This window comes from Alnus glutinosa, chromosome 7, assembly GCF_958979055.1.
Source record: "Alnus glutinosa chromosome 7, dhAlnGlut1.1, whole genome shotgun sequence".
Lineage (NCBI taxonomy): Eukaryota > Viridiplantae > Streptophyta > Magnoliopsida > Fagales > Betulaceae > Alnus > Alnus glutinosa.
The window spans coordinates 3,498,469-3,513,201 of record NC_084892.1 but is presented as its reverse complement, the minus strand read 5'-3'; the positions used below and the strand labels follow the sequence as shown (position 1 = coordinate 3,513,201).

The 14,733-nt window shown below is 38.0% G+C and overlaps 1 protein-coding gene and 1 long non-coding RNA gene across 4 annotated transcripts; one reads left to right on the top strand and one right to left on the bottom strand.

Annotated features, from left to right (window-relative positions):
* Positions 1 to 6,083: 6,083 nt before the first annotated feature.
* On the top strand, positions 6,084 to 9,666 carry LOC133874324 (B3 domain-containing protein At2g36080-like). The gene is made up of 3 exons (XM_062312218.1): positions 6,084 to 6,970; positions 7,358 to 7,563; positions 8,896 to 9,666. The coding sequence occupies exons 1-3, from the start codon at positions 6,217 to 6,219 to the stop codon at positions 8,947 to 8,949; spliced, it is 1,014 nt and encodes a 337-aa protein (XP_062168202.1). The 5' UTR covers positions 6,084 to 6,216; the 3' UTR covers positions 8,950 to 9,666.
* On the bottom strand, positions 9,561 to 12,810 carry LOC133874325 (uncharacterized). 3 transcript variants are annotated; one of them, XR_009901243.1, is made up of 6 exons: positions 12,760 to 12,810; positions 12,599 to 12,653; positions 12,143 to 12,183; positions 11,551 to 12,024; positions 10,943 to 11,317; positions 9,561 to 9,842 (listed from the first exon to the last, which is right to left on the bottom strand). It is a non-coding gene; the product is annotated as an uncharacterized LOC133874325 (long non-coding RNA). The 3 variants fall into 3 exon arrangements; XR_009901241.1 differs by lacking the exon at positions 9,561 to 9,842 and having other exon boundaries at positions 10,146 to 11,317; XR_009901242.1 differs by lacking the exon at positions 9,561 to 9,842 and having other exon boundaries at positions 10,146 to 11,242.
* Between the last annotated feature and the right edge of the window lie 1,923 nt (positions 12,811 to 14,733).

The following is a 14,733-nucleotide window of genomic DNA, read 5'->3' as shown; positions in this document are numbered from 1 at the left end:
AAACTGTTACTTTTGTTTGCTTTTTTAATGAATTAATTAATAGTTTTTTTCTTTTCTTTGTTTCTTATTCTGGAGTTAGCCAGTGCCACAAAGGGAGAAAGAGCTGTAGGGAAACTTTGGTGTTTGGATTCCTGGAATATTAAATTATGTGACTTGCACTTCCAGACCAATTAATAATTTCTTGGGCAAATTCATTCTGTCTTATATGCAAGATATTTTGCTGAGTTTTGGTATATCATGATTGCTAAGTGATTAATATGGAATTTTTTATTTCTTTTTTTTTTTAAAAAAAAAAAAAGTGTTTTTGATGTGACATAATAGTTTTTTTTAAAACAAAATGTTATTGTTTTTATTTTAAGACGAGAAAACAAAAATCAAACAGGCTAATATTTCAGTAAATATATATATATATATATATATATATATATATATATAAGAAGAGCTCAACATTTAAAAAAAAAAAAAAAAACTATTTTAGTTATTGAAATAACATCCCAACTGCAAAATATTAAAGCACTAGTGACTCCTTTTCTTTTATCAAATTATTCAAAATATTATTTAAATGTTATTTTTATGATTAGTCCCATGCCTCTGATGCTGCATGAGGTAGTTCACCATCTCCCCCGATGGCAGTCAAGTTTAACATGTTTCTCAGGGACCACATTTTCAGATTTAATCAGACTGTTGGATGAACTCCAGTTTGGTGAAAATAATATACCCTGCAATTTCAAATTCAATTATAAACTACTTAAACTACGCCTAGGATTCTTTTTCTCCTTCTTTCTTTCTTCTCTTCCTAAATTTTCAGTGTGCAAGCTGGTTTTGGTTGCTTTAAGCCAGAACGGGAATTTTCGGCAATTTTTTTGATGTGAGAAAGTTTTTATAGGGCCTAATACTTGTCCGAACAAGTCTCAGTCAGCCCATCCACCTACTTAGAGAGGTGGGTCGCAAAAAGACATTCTCACATCTAGATCGACAACAAATTATTGAAAATTGATGCGGATCTTTATAAGGATCTTGAGTTGTTTTCACAGCCATCAAAGCCAACATTCCATGATTATTAACGAAAATCCTTAATGTAACACATACTCGATTAGTATTATGATGAGTTTGCATGCGTAGGCTATGCGGTTCGGTCTTGGGTCCAGTTTCAGTTGGAGTTGGATATGTTAAAATTGAGACACGTGTTTCATAACAAGATATAAAGAAACATGTGTCAAAATGCTTATCTAATACCCATGTATTGCAATCTTTTTTCTTTTCTTTTTTATGTAGGTCATGTATTGCAATCTAATTTAGTCTAGATCTCCTTATCATGCTAATCAATTAATCATGAAAAGTTAGGCTTAGGAGGTGTCATTGGAGTGCAAAGGAAATGAAAAAGGGTGCTGCAAATCAGCTCCACCAAGTAAGAAGTCCAAGATAGCGGCTCCATAAATTTGTATGCCTGACTTTATCACATTGTATGGTCCAATATTTCAAGACATCCGACCTCTATGAAAGGCCTCAAGGTCATCACTTTATATATAGCGTTGAAAACAAATGTGTCTAAAGACAGTTTTGCTTGATTTTAGCAAATCTTGTTGATTGAAACGGCATTTTGCACCCTCTTGTACATTGAAGGGAGGGCAGGCACCAAAATGATGCACCGACCTTTTGATGCATTTTGGTTAATGCTGCTGAGATTGCATCATTGAATTGTGATTTTATTACTTTAACACTGAATCTGGCCCATAAGCGCCCCCCCCCCCCCCCCCCCCCTTTTTTTTTTGTCTTTTGAAAATAAGCATTAAATGCCTTCCATTGTATAGTCAAGAAACCTGACTAAATTGCTCAAGCAAAATAACATTCCGAATATAAATAGGAATTTCTTCCAACCAAACATGATTAATGATGGACTTAACGGCAGCCTTAGCTAATCCATATGCTGCAGTGTTTGGAACTTATTTTGCTAATATAATTGATCTTCCAACTAGTAAACGAATTAAAGATCGTGCGAATGTCCTCCACCAGTTAATCAAATCTATTCTAGTTTTGCTCTATATCATTCACCGCTTTAACCACCTAAAGCACATCACCTTCCAAAATAGCATTGTGAAAGCCTATTTCTTTGCAAAAGACAAGTGCTTGAAATTAATGCTGCTAACACCTTTGCTGCAACCGGTTCTTAGGCCATCTCCAGCAGAGTGGCTAGTTTAGCTGAAATAGGTGAATTTAACTTTTTTTTGCTCTTTTCTCATCTCCAGCAGAATGGCCAAAATAAACATTTTCATCTAACATTGAACAGTGACTATTCAGAGTTGCCTATTAACTGTTCACCCAAGTTACAATTTTTTATTACTATTTTTTCTCTCCCCCCTCTTCCTCTTCGTCCCATTGTCCCTCGACTCCCTCTCCAGCGATCTCTCTCCGTCATCCCCATCTCCCGGCAATCAGAGATCTAGATAGACTTCTTGCCGAGGTAGGAGCTTCTTGCGGAAGCAGCGGAAAACGGCGGCGTCAAGGACGTCGATGTTGTCAGGGGGAGGCGAGCGGCGCATCTGGGCGTTGGCCAGGTGGAGCACCAGGTGCTCCCGCTGGTTCCGCACGGCTCCGATTCCGATGGGTATGATCTTGTACGGCTCCGATTCCGCCAGTGCGGTCCGCGGCTGGGCCGGAGAAGGCCGCTGCCGGTGGCTCATGGCATAGGGGAGATCTGAAATACAATGGGGTTGGCCGGTTGAGGGGGTTGGCCGGTTGATGGGGTTGGCCAGGTGGAGCACCAGGTGCTCCCGCTGGTTCCGCACGGCTCCGATTCCGCCAGTGCGGTCCGCGGCTGGGTCGGAGAAGGCTGCTGCCGGTGGCTCATGGCATAGGGGAGATCTGAAAAATGATGGGGTTGGCCGGTTGATGGGCATGGGGACGGATTCGACGGAAGAGAGAGAAAGAAAATAAAACAATTAAAAAATATGACAAAATAATATTTTAAGGAAATGAAGAGTAGAATAAAGTGTATTGTTGAAGTGTTTTTAACTGTTGGAGTAGCTAAAATAAATATTTGTAGTTTTTGAATAGCTACTTTAACTCTTCTTGCTGGAGATGGCCTTATAAGTTAATAAGAAACGATAAATTTAATTATTTAATTAATATTTTAATGCCCCGATAAAGAAGATACATGGATTAATTGAAACAGTGAAAAACTGTACATTAAACTACGTACGAAGTGAACCAAGAAAAGAGAGTCGTGGACTTTAGTGAGGAAGTATGAGGGATTGGTCTTACAAGCCAGGTAGGCAGGGTTTTACTGGGAAATTGAGGAATTCCAAAAGTGGAAATATTAAACTCCTTTTCTGCGACAATATCGTCCTTCAATTCATCGGTCACTAGACTTTCCTTAGATATCTCACGGACCTGTCTAGCTCCTGCCCAGTCTCTGAATAATCTACAAGATTTTCCAGATTTCGGATTTCGAATTGCATGACAGATTCCTCACCCAACTTGCAGATTTCTTAATGGCCAAGGATTCCTGCACTTGGCCAGGCAACATGCATCTTTGAGAGAGAGTTGCAGAAAAATTTCAGGTTTCCCCCCACTAAAAACATATAATAATACTCTCATCATTTGCAACTTTTTCTTCAAAACTTTATATATATCAAATAGTTTCCAAAAGTTTAAATTTTACTGTTACCAAATAGATCAGTCCACTCACCTTTAATTTGGTTAAAATTTTAACGGTATTATTACGTCATATCCGATCAAAAAGTGATACGAGTTTCTTGGATGAAAATATATATATATAAAAAAAAATATATATATATATATATAACATAAGAGATAGTCGAACCACTTTCAATTGACATGAACACCAATAAAAATTTAGAGATAAGGGGGTGGAACGATGCATTTGACGTTCAACTTTGAGGGAGTAAATTGATAAAATTCAAACCTTAATTAAGGGGCGATTTGGCAGAATAAAATACCCCTTAAGGCGGACAGCTAAAACATAATTTCCTTGTATTTTACTACGTACATATTGTTTTGATTTTCCACAAACGATAATGTTTGGTAGGGGATTGGGACCATCCCATTGAAGACCGCGACTTGTCATTACTGAGACCATTTGCACGATGCAGATTGTATAATAGGATGACAAAGATGACACAAACATGTTGTTTGTATTAGAGAATGAAAGTAACACAGCCACAGCCCCCACAACAAACCTCTATAAAATTAATTATATTTATATATACGTGTTTCCAACATGTACTTAATATTACAACAATCAGTCCTCCCACCTTTTGTAGGGTTGAAAAGGGTGTCTGAATCTACCTGGAAATTGAGGTGGGTTTTGTCTGAAACTCATAGAAAAGACATAATCTAACTAGAAAAGTAATCATGCATACAATACAAATATTAGCATTTGAGAGAGAGAGAGAGAGAGAGAGAGAGAGATTGTGATTTATATTATATGTGTGTGAGAGAGAGATGGCCAGGAGTGTGAGGAAAGGATTCAAACACGACTGCCAAAAGAAAGGGGGCCTTCTCTCCAACTGGACAAATCTTATCTCATCTCTCTGCTTATTGGAAAGCTAGGGAAGGGATCTGTAGATTTATTTCAGGCTCTTTTTTAAGAGTAGGAATGGCCAAACACCAATAATGCTGTCATGCACGTGACAAATATACTCTTATCTCATTCATGGGTGACCAAAAATCACTCAAATATCCTTCAACAATTAATACCCAGCATTTTGTTCACAAATTACCATGTTTTAGACAAAATTTGGCTCTGTCTTCGGCCAAAAAAAAATGTTATATATATACAACACCAACATTTTACTCTTATCTTACAATACTGACGTGATAGGGTGTAGCAGTTTTTGAATCAGTCATTATTAAAAATACATATATTCAATAACTATACTCTAAAATGAGATAAATGTGTGGAGTATAACATAACAAGTTAAAAAAAAATATAAAAATTACTGTAGATCAAACAGTGGAGATTGTATCTAGTAAAAAAATAAGTACAATTACTTTATAATCTTAAAATTTTCACTTTTTGTTTTTGACCCGAGATGTTTATGGTAAATTTTTTATTGGAAGCATGCTAAACTATTGAATTCAGGAAATGAAAGAGGATATATTATAAAAATGGGTTCAACTTTGCGACAAAAATAGAGTCTATATACAGTTGTATTTAATTCAAGAGATTTTGTTACTTTGGAGTAGAAACATGGAACCATTTGAGATCCAGCCCCCAAGGACCATCCTTAATTCAATAGGGAGATCCCACGAGCCCCCCATGGATAAGGGTCTGGAAAAACCAAGTGCTAGCTAGACGGGCCGATTGATGGAACCAGATGACTGCCTACGTCAGGATGGTCCCACCATTTGATTTGTTTGCCAATGTAGTAACATGGGCTGTTTCTATTTACACAAATATTATTCACCGGCCTCTATAATTTTTATTTTATTTTATTTTCTTCTTTTTCTCAAGACTCATGCCGATGCATGCATGTTCTGCCCGATTCAGTAATTTTTGTTAGAGTAATATATACTATATTTATTTTAACTTTTTTATAATTTTCAGCACGTAATTGGGTTAAAAAAGGAAAAAGATAAATACTCTTTAATCATGTTCTAACACGTGTCAATAAGTTATACTTTTTCTCTACCTATTATATATGATATTCTTGCATCATTCTTCACAAAAAAAAAAAAAAAAAAAAAAGAAGTAATTATTAGTCATTAGGGTTAATTTGCTTGATAATATTTTATTTTTCTTTCTTTTATTTTTCCTTTTTAAAATAAAAATATTAATAAAATAACTTAAATCACAAAACATTCAAAATTATATTTATCTTCTTACCAGGTCAGAACATTGTTTCAAATAAAAAACAAAAAGCACGTCCTAAGAGCATTAACAAATATTTCTGAATACAAATTCCTAAGGTGTAAAAAAAAAAAACACCAAAATTAAAGAAGAAGAAGAAAAAAAATATCAAAATTACACTGAAAAATAATGATTGAGTTTTTTTCATCACGCAAAACCTTAAAGTACTCTCGTACTTACATTTTCCCTTCTTCTCTCTCTCTCACTCTCTCTCTCATTGTCATATCTTTGCTGCTACATCAAATAGTTCCCACAGTTTCCACATCAAACCCATAATCATCACGCCTCTCCAGGACCCCTTGTCTCTCTCTCTCTCTCTCTCTCTCTCTCTCTCTCTCTCAAAAATGTCCATAAACCACCTCTCTTCGGAGCTTCCAGAAACACTCTGGTGGACTCAACTACAACAAAAACAACAACACCACCCGATCATGGAGCCAATCGCAAATCTCCCTTCTTCTTCTTCTTCCTCTTCAAGACCCGACCTTTCTTGGACCCCGCAACTCTACTACCAACACCAAGCCTGGCTCAACTCCCAGAATTTCCAAGAACTCGACGATCAAACCCCCGAAAACCCGACCCACCAGGAAGAACATCAAGACCAACAACAAGAAGAAGCCGATGAAACCGAAAAAGAACCCATGTTCGAGAAGCCATTGACCCCCAGCGACGTCGGCAAGCTCAACCGCCTCGTCATCCCCAAACAACACGCCGAGAAGTACTTCCCGCTCGGCGGCGACTCCGGCCTCTTGCTCAACTTCGAGGACGAGTCCGGCAAGTGCTGGCGCTTCCGCTACTCCTATTGGAACAGTAGCCAGAGCTACGTCCTCACCAAAGGCTGGAGCCGCTACGTCAAGGAGAAGCGCCTCGACGCCGGCGACGTCGTTTTGTTCGAGCGCCACCGGACCGACGCCGAGCGCTTGTTCATTGGGTGGAGGCGCCGTGGGGCCGCGGCGCACGATAGCGGTTCTGGTGGGCACATCGTGGTGGCACCGCATGGTAATAGCAATAGTGGCCCCGGGTGGACCAGAGTGTTCTATTCTGCGCAACCTTATCCTACGCATCATCCCCTGCCATACCAACCTGACTGTCTTCATGCAGGTGCTATGTCTTTCAGACTTTATTCTAACCCTATCTCTTGCTCTCACAAATAACCCGGAAATCCATTTTTTTTTTCTTTTTTTAAAATAAATTGCTGTATATATACATATATATAAGAAAAAAGATAATTATACGAGCACATGAAAGTGCGTGAAGGACACCTTCCAATTACTTGGGAGGAATGTGGTCGTGTGGGTTTGGTTTCAGGTTACATTGGAGGATGTGTTCATTCATCGAGTAGCAATCTGGTCTACTTCTTACCAAGCGTGTTATTCACGCGTTACAATTACAGGGAAATTATTTTTCTGATAAAAAAAAAACGCTAATTGAGTCTGTTTGAGAGAGAAATTGAGGCATTACATGCACGTGTGGTTTATACTTCCACAGGGTCCCCTAATCAGAGCCAAACGACGACGCCGGTGGGGAGCTCAAAGATACTGAGGTTGTTCGGGGTGAACTTGGAGTGCCAGCCTGCAGAAGAGTCGTCGTCCGAGCCATTCACACCCGATGGCTCGTCTTTGTCGAGCCAGGGACCAGCCGACCAGCACTATTATCATCAACCTACTTATTCTTCGGATCATCACAATCACATGGTACGCTAAACTCTACATTTTTTAGTGAAAAGCTTTCTAAAAAATAATGTGGTTGTTTCCTCCAATCAGACAGATTAATGCCGGCCAGTTGGAATATGAGACCTCCCAATTAACTCGTTTGGTTCGAATAATACATTAGCTTTTGCTGCAAGTCAATAATTAATAGATTGATTAAGCATTTTCATTTTTTTACTCCTCTCACATCGGCTCAAGCATTTTCCTAATAAACAATATGCTTTGGTTCAAACCCCGGCCCTTTGGGTGTTTGACACTTGTTCTTCAGCACATGTGAGCTTCAAATTACCAGTTTGCATGAAATTAATTAATTTAGTTGATGAATTTGTTAACTTTTTGAGAAGCATTATCTGATGGCTAGCTAGGTCATATATATAGAACAAGGTCTCTCATCTTTCCGACAATATTGTCATTGATCTTTAGTTTATTTATAAATCTGTACGTTTTGGTGCTGGGTGTGGATCTATATATAAATCTGTACGTTTAAGGGCCATGTAAAATAATGAGACTTTGTGACTGCTTGAATAGTGATTAATCTAGGATCACAATATATAATATTAGTCCTAATGGGCTTCATTTGTTGTGGGCCATAACCCAAAAAATACAACAACTTTTATTATAACTTTCTTACAAACTCACGTGACACTATACCTGAGTGGTACGACATATATTGTCTTGTTAGTTTATAACGAACTTGTAGTAAAAAATTGTAATATTCCTAATAATACTCAGCATAATAAAAGAACATTCTTTCTATCATAAAGTTGAAAGCATAGAGATCGGTGTTTGGTTAATTTGGTTTGCGGCTGGTTCCCATTTGGAAAGTTGAAAGTGCTAATTCAGGCTTCTAATCATAGGCTTTTTTATCTAGAAAAAAAAGCAAAAAAAAATCTAGAAAAATCATAGGCTTTTTTAATTGGAGAAGGAAAAACCTCTAGTGTTTCCTTTCTAACCAAATAATTGTTGGCCAATTAGAAGGGCATTTGGATCCTAAATGAACCGAAGAGCAAGAGCATCCCGATAGTTTTATTTGAAGGGTAAAATTATTTACAAAAATGTAAAAAGACAATTTTACACTTTCAAATGAAACTATTTGGATAATCTCCCATTCAAATGGATCCTTGTCCAAGAGGCCAGTCATGATAGCTTGGCATATTATATATGCCAATCTATGCACTACACTTTTTAATCCGTCCAAACTGTTTGGTAATAACGAGATAAAAATAGAATAAAAGTGTGATTTATAGTGTTTCTCTTCTTCTTCTTCTTCTTTTTCTGTTAAGTGTAATAATTGGAATATGTGTGGGATTGTAACAGGATATCACTCTCTCCGGAGATGTGAACAAGATGATGAGAAATCGCCGAGGATGAAGATCTGTGGATGTGATGTTGCCCGCAATGAGATATATCTAACCTACTCGAAAGGGCCCCGAAAAAATGGCAAAAAAAAAATATATATATATATATATATATATAATAAAAAAAAAAAAATCCCAGATTTTCAGGCCGGCCTAGCTAGTTCCAAAGCCGAAGGGTAAGGGAACCAAAGGAAGGAAGATTGGTGGGGAAAAGAAACTGCAGATAGGGAAGGAGGGGGATGGGGGAGTTTGGGACCCACAGAAAAAAGCTGGGGGGCTGACGTCACCCATGCCAAATGGGAAATTTGGGTCGTTGAAAATCAGGAATGAGGAATCTATTTGCTACTGTTGAGATTCTCCCTGAAGATTTTTCCCAAGGCTTCATCATAATAATGGAAGGGGTATGGTGCAGATAATGGTGGGTTTTGGTGGGTGGGTGAGTGGGTGGACTTGAATAGATTGGTGACAGTCCAGTAGTACTAGCCCACTCCCCCCCCCCCCCTCTCTCTCTCTCTCTCTCTCTCTCTCTCTCTCTCTCTCTCTCTCTCTCTACCTATATATTAAATGTAGCTAAGCTGTCTTGGGTGCTCTCCTGGAATTCCCATATAGTGACTAGTGAGAAGCTGAAAAGGAGAGCACATTTTTTCTTATTGAAAATTTTTGTAGCTACTTGCAAGTCAGAAGGCTAAAAATCTTTCTAAATACTACACGGGGCATGATGTTGATGGGAGTTTGGTATTCTTCATTGTCATGATCATTCAAATATGTGGATGAAAAAGGGATGAGATGGAAATGATAAGAAACAAATCATGTAATGCATATCAAAGTGCATGAAAATTTGAGTAGGCACATGCCAATTGCCCGTGGTCCCCCTGGAAATTGCATTGGCTTCTGCTGATTGTTTCACTGTAAAACATCATGAAGAAATCAACTAATCCATCTTGATGCTAATAAGGACAAACAAGCACCAGAAAACTACCATATCCACCATGTGACAACATATATAGCATTACCAAGAGGGCAAAGATTATATGAATCAAAATTGGAAAGCAGAACCAACATAAATACGGGAAAGAGTAATGATACTCTTCACACCCATTTCGTATCGGCTAATATGATGTGTTTGTTTTAAGTGGCTTTTCATGAAAAATTTGATGTTAAAACAGGCTGGAAACTATGTCAAAAAGTATAATGAGAACAACCCAATAATAAAGAAAGACCACTAATGTTATTGGATTTGTACCTCACTATTCTGGAAACAACAAGAGAAAAAGTATCGTTAGCCAATAAGGTCACATTCCTGACATGCAAATGAAGGAACCCGATAGTTTTGACAATTGGTCATCAAGGAAGCACAGATATCTGCTTGATAAGTACAAATATATCTTATTAGATTAGGATATTTAGAAGGCCAATTGGAGAATGAGGATTCTGAAAAATACTATCGAAGTTGGATTCCAGTATAACGGATAATAATAACAGGTGGGAATTTGCATGCTCGGGCCTGTCCATATTTCTTTCATCTACTTGGTGTGTAATTCGACAGGGCATACTGATCCTCCAAAAATCCATTGGATATGATTCTTCTCATGAAAACACCTCTTCATCCCAGATTTCTTAGTTACCTTGAATTTGGCTGAACTAAACTGGTTCAGGGACTGTTTAGGCATATGCTGTTTAAACACCACTGGCTCCAGGATGGTAAATGTTACAGATAGCAAATAACGAACTAGAGATGATTGAATATGATAGCCGCAAATGACAACTTGGGTATCTGGCCAATCAAAGATGCAACACATCTTGGTTTGATCAATTACGCAGGGTGCTAATTAGGTAGTTTTCAGCAGTTAAAGTACCAATAAACAGATTGTGTATATGTGCTCTGATTCATCAAGCGAACATGTCAGGCATATGATTAAGCAACAAAGTGCAGGATACTTGTTTGAATAATCAATAACTGTGTCTTGTGATGATCAGGGCCCATAAGATTCGGACAAGAGAGATACCAATTGACCTCGGCCGGTGAAGGTGTCCAATCTTTAGTGGCTCTAAGGCTCTGCAAGTGGGAGGGTCCCCAGATATGTGTTGTTATCATTGGCCTACAGGCAATGGCCAATCAAAGGAATGAAGGGATTCTTCCTGTATGGGTTTGTCCAGCCGGAATAATTCAATCATGCATGACTCAGTACAGTACAAGTATGGAAACACCATGTGAGTAATTCTTCATTCCACTTAGCTTTTTCCTCTTCTCATGCTTTATTGCTTTTGGACTCTTGGGTCAACATCGCTTCCACCTCCCTTTGTAACTACAATAGGAAAAGGGAGCATCCTTTTGTGACTTAAACCCCCAAGGAAATAAAAACAAGCAATGGTGTTGATATCTGCATTGAAACCATTAATAATCTCAAGAAAGCACAAACTGTGCAAAAGAAGCTTAAATTTCTTAGAAGGAACTAAATTAACCATTGAAGAAACCAAAGAACCTTTATAATTTTGGAAAACTCCGTACCTATGGTTTAATTACAGAAGAACTACTCAGATATTTGCATATTTTCGGAAAAGGGATCCGTCTAACAGTAGGAGAAATATTTGTAAACAAAATAAGTCTTTGTACCTGCTGCCCAAGGCTCCATCACTGATTTGCAAAAGATATAGGCTATTGCTCATGGATTACGAATATCCATATCATGTTCGTGAGAAGACTTAAAGCAAGAGCCATGTGCTTGAAAAGACTTGAAGCATAACCTAGTCAGGAGGCAGGAAGGAGCTGATAAGTGGCCACCCCACCAACCACATCACTTAACAGAGAAGCCCACAAAACAGTCCCTCAGTGACGACTCTTCCCTGACAGAAAAATAAATTGCTACCCAAAAATAATCTCTAGGGTTCATTGATGGGTTAAGAAGGGCTACCATGCACTGCAGAGCAAGCAGCTTAATAGCCAAAAGCAGGAGGAAATTTCTAATTGTGGGCCTTGATCTTCATTTCAATCATTCCATATCATGCGAAGTCATTTTCAGTCTTCTCTACCTCCACAATGCAGCATGCATAAAAGTATTCACCCTCGCATCTCATGGCCCCGATTTGTCTGCCACATACATTCTTCCTAAAGTCAAAATGGGTGTCCCACTGCATTGTTCAATCCTAAACAGAGTTTTACCATTCATACAAAATAAAAATAAAAAATAAAATAAACAGAGTTTTACCGAGAATTCAGCCCACCAATTCTAAAGGATCCCATGTAAGGCTGAAAATGATCCCCACAGAAGCAGCAGCAACCAAAAAAAAAAAAAAAAGGGTTAGAAATCATCCTCACTGAAGCAAGATTTCTACCCTCAATCCAACGAAAACATGCATACAACACAGAAGCACAAATTATTTCATCTGATGCATGCTAATGTCATGCATTTCTCAAATAATATGCATATACTAAATAAGCATGAATAATCTTATTGAATCATTTGATTGAGGGTTTCTGTTGTTTATTATAATTAATATTTTACTTTGGTGGGGGATGTAGAGAACGACCATCTCTTCATTCACAATAATAACAATAAAAAAAAAAAAATCCCTTCCACTCTTCCATTAGTTAGCAAAAGTAGCAATCAATAATTAGAATAATAAGAAGAAGATGAGAAGAAGGGTAAAAAATTTGTTCTCACACAAGTAGCGCTTGAATCTGGAAGACAACTGAGAGTTTTGAACGAGCAGATCATTCTGCACCCAACATGTGACCAAGGAACTTTAGCCAGCAGCATTTATCAGACATTACTTTGCTTGCACTTCATATAAGTATCAAATAATGCAGTTTCATACTAGATACCTTTGCGGTGCATAATACTTGTATAAGCAGATAAGGCCACAAACATTCGGCTGGCGAAAAAAAAAAACTTAACAAGTATGAGGCATAAAGAAATCATAAAACCAATTAACGTGGAAATCAAGTGGCAAAATTACTTTCAGCTACCAATGGATAAGTATTTCAAAGAAATTAGCAATACAAAAGATTGTCCAGTATTTATAGCTCTCAAGTTTTGCTTTACATTAACGGGATGAATTGTGCTAGTAGTCTCCTACGATCTGAGCTGTAGAAAGCCCTACAAGTTGTATGAATACTCCAAGTGCGGGAGAACAGTAAATATATATTGCCTCCTACAAAAGGTCAATGTGAATTTTTGGGTGCATTAGCTTCTTGTTGAGAATTAGAATCCTGATTCTTCTCCGTGACCTGTTGGATGCCTTCTTGATACCGTTCTATAAAACTTTTGAGAGCATCTATAGGCAGAAGCTCCTGTCATGTACACCCGTTGCAAAGCAGGCCTTAGTGCCTCCATTCCCCCTCTGGCATCCATTGAAATTAATTATTCCCAAGTGAAAGATAGGGGCACAATCAGAATTTAACTCACTAAACTACAAATGGAAGAAAAGCTATTACAAGAAAAGTGTCCAAAAACTTTATATTCAACTAATAAAAGGAATATTGATAAAGAGAAAAGGGGTTCTTCTTGCATTATGCTAGTCAAAGCAGAGCAAGCTGAACCCACAATTTGGTGGCAATATAGCAGCAAGGTTAGAGGCGCAACTAGAAGAGTTGGCCCATATTTATATTATTTCTTTTTCCCAGGAAAAAAATAAGCATCAACCCAAACTCTTCGTTCTCTATTGCTATCATATAAAACCCCACATTTCCAACCTCTTCGACACAAAACTCAGAAATAGAGACAACCTCAATCCTTGGAACCGTAATGAATCCATGATAACCATAGGGGCTTCCTTCTGTACTCTAAACTCGCAAATCCCGGTATGGCCAAAAAAATCATAACATTGATCTGAAAACCGAGCCATGAGAAAGAAATTAATGAAATTCTTGCCATAGTCCTGCTTTTTGCTCCAGTACTGGGCTTTCCCTCACCCTCTTCATCCTTCTTATAATCATTTGGCCGAAGCTCCGGATCGATATCACGTACCCAACTCGCAGCATAAAGCCTAGAAGCTTCCTTCAACACCTGCACAACAAAATAGGCAGAAATAAATATTTAGCAAGCAACTTTATAGCAATACAGTGAAGAGTCCTAATAAATGCTAGCCAAAGAAAATGCATGTTTACAGAATTCTAAACATGCCCAGTTAATTAGCGTAAGACCAAATCAAATTACTCGTGGTGAGCTTCAAATTATCACAATTGACCAATATCCGAATCCATGTGCTGAGAAAACCATTAAGAATGAGGCGACGCCCACCATCAAGAACCAGTCAAAATCACATCAAACAAAACCCAACCAAAAGAACATCAAAGAACCCGCCAAATTCAAGCCACGACCCACGATGCCAAAAAAATGAAAGACAAATGTAAGCATAGTTGACACGCACCACTGTTGCAAGCGCCGTTCAATCCTTCCACATTTTCGGGTTTAGCCAACAACCCACAGATCAGCACCCCGGGCCTGGCCCCATGCAGAGATTTCGACCTTTATGGGCTCATTCCCGGCAGAGGGATGTAGGGGAAAGAGAAGGGCGTAGTGAGCCTAGACTCGTGGGTCCTTATTTCTCCTCATTATCGTTTTATTTTATTTTTTATTTTTTGGTAGATTACCTCATTATCAGTTAATTTTGTCATTTTTGTTGCCAATTTTAACAGAGAGAGTTTATTACAATAATTAATAAGTATTAAGACTGTAAAGCAAAATAAAAATAAAAATTAAGATAATCTTTTGACAAATGCCTTACAAATCACATGTGGCTTATTTTAGCTTGCAAAAATCTTGTTTTAACAACCACCCGTATTTTTCCTCCTGGT

What these genes read in the sequence shown, in the direction of transcription:
- LOC133874324 (XM_062312218.1), top strand. Translation starts at nt 6,217, where the DNA reads ATGTCCATAAACCACCTCTCTTCGGAGCTTCCAGAAACACTCTGGTGG. An exon ending in ACCTGACTGTCTTCATGCAG is followed by an intron (nt 6,971 to 7,357) that starts GTGCTATGTCTT and finishes ATACTTCCACAG; the next exon opens with GGTCCCCTAATCAGAGCCAA. An exon ending in CGGATCATCACAATCACATG is followed by an intron (nt 7,564 to 8,895) that starts GTACGCTAAACT and finishes GGATTGTAACAG; the next exon opens with GATATCACTCTCTCCGGAGA.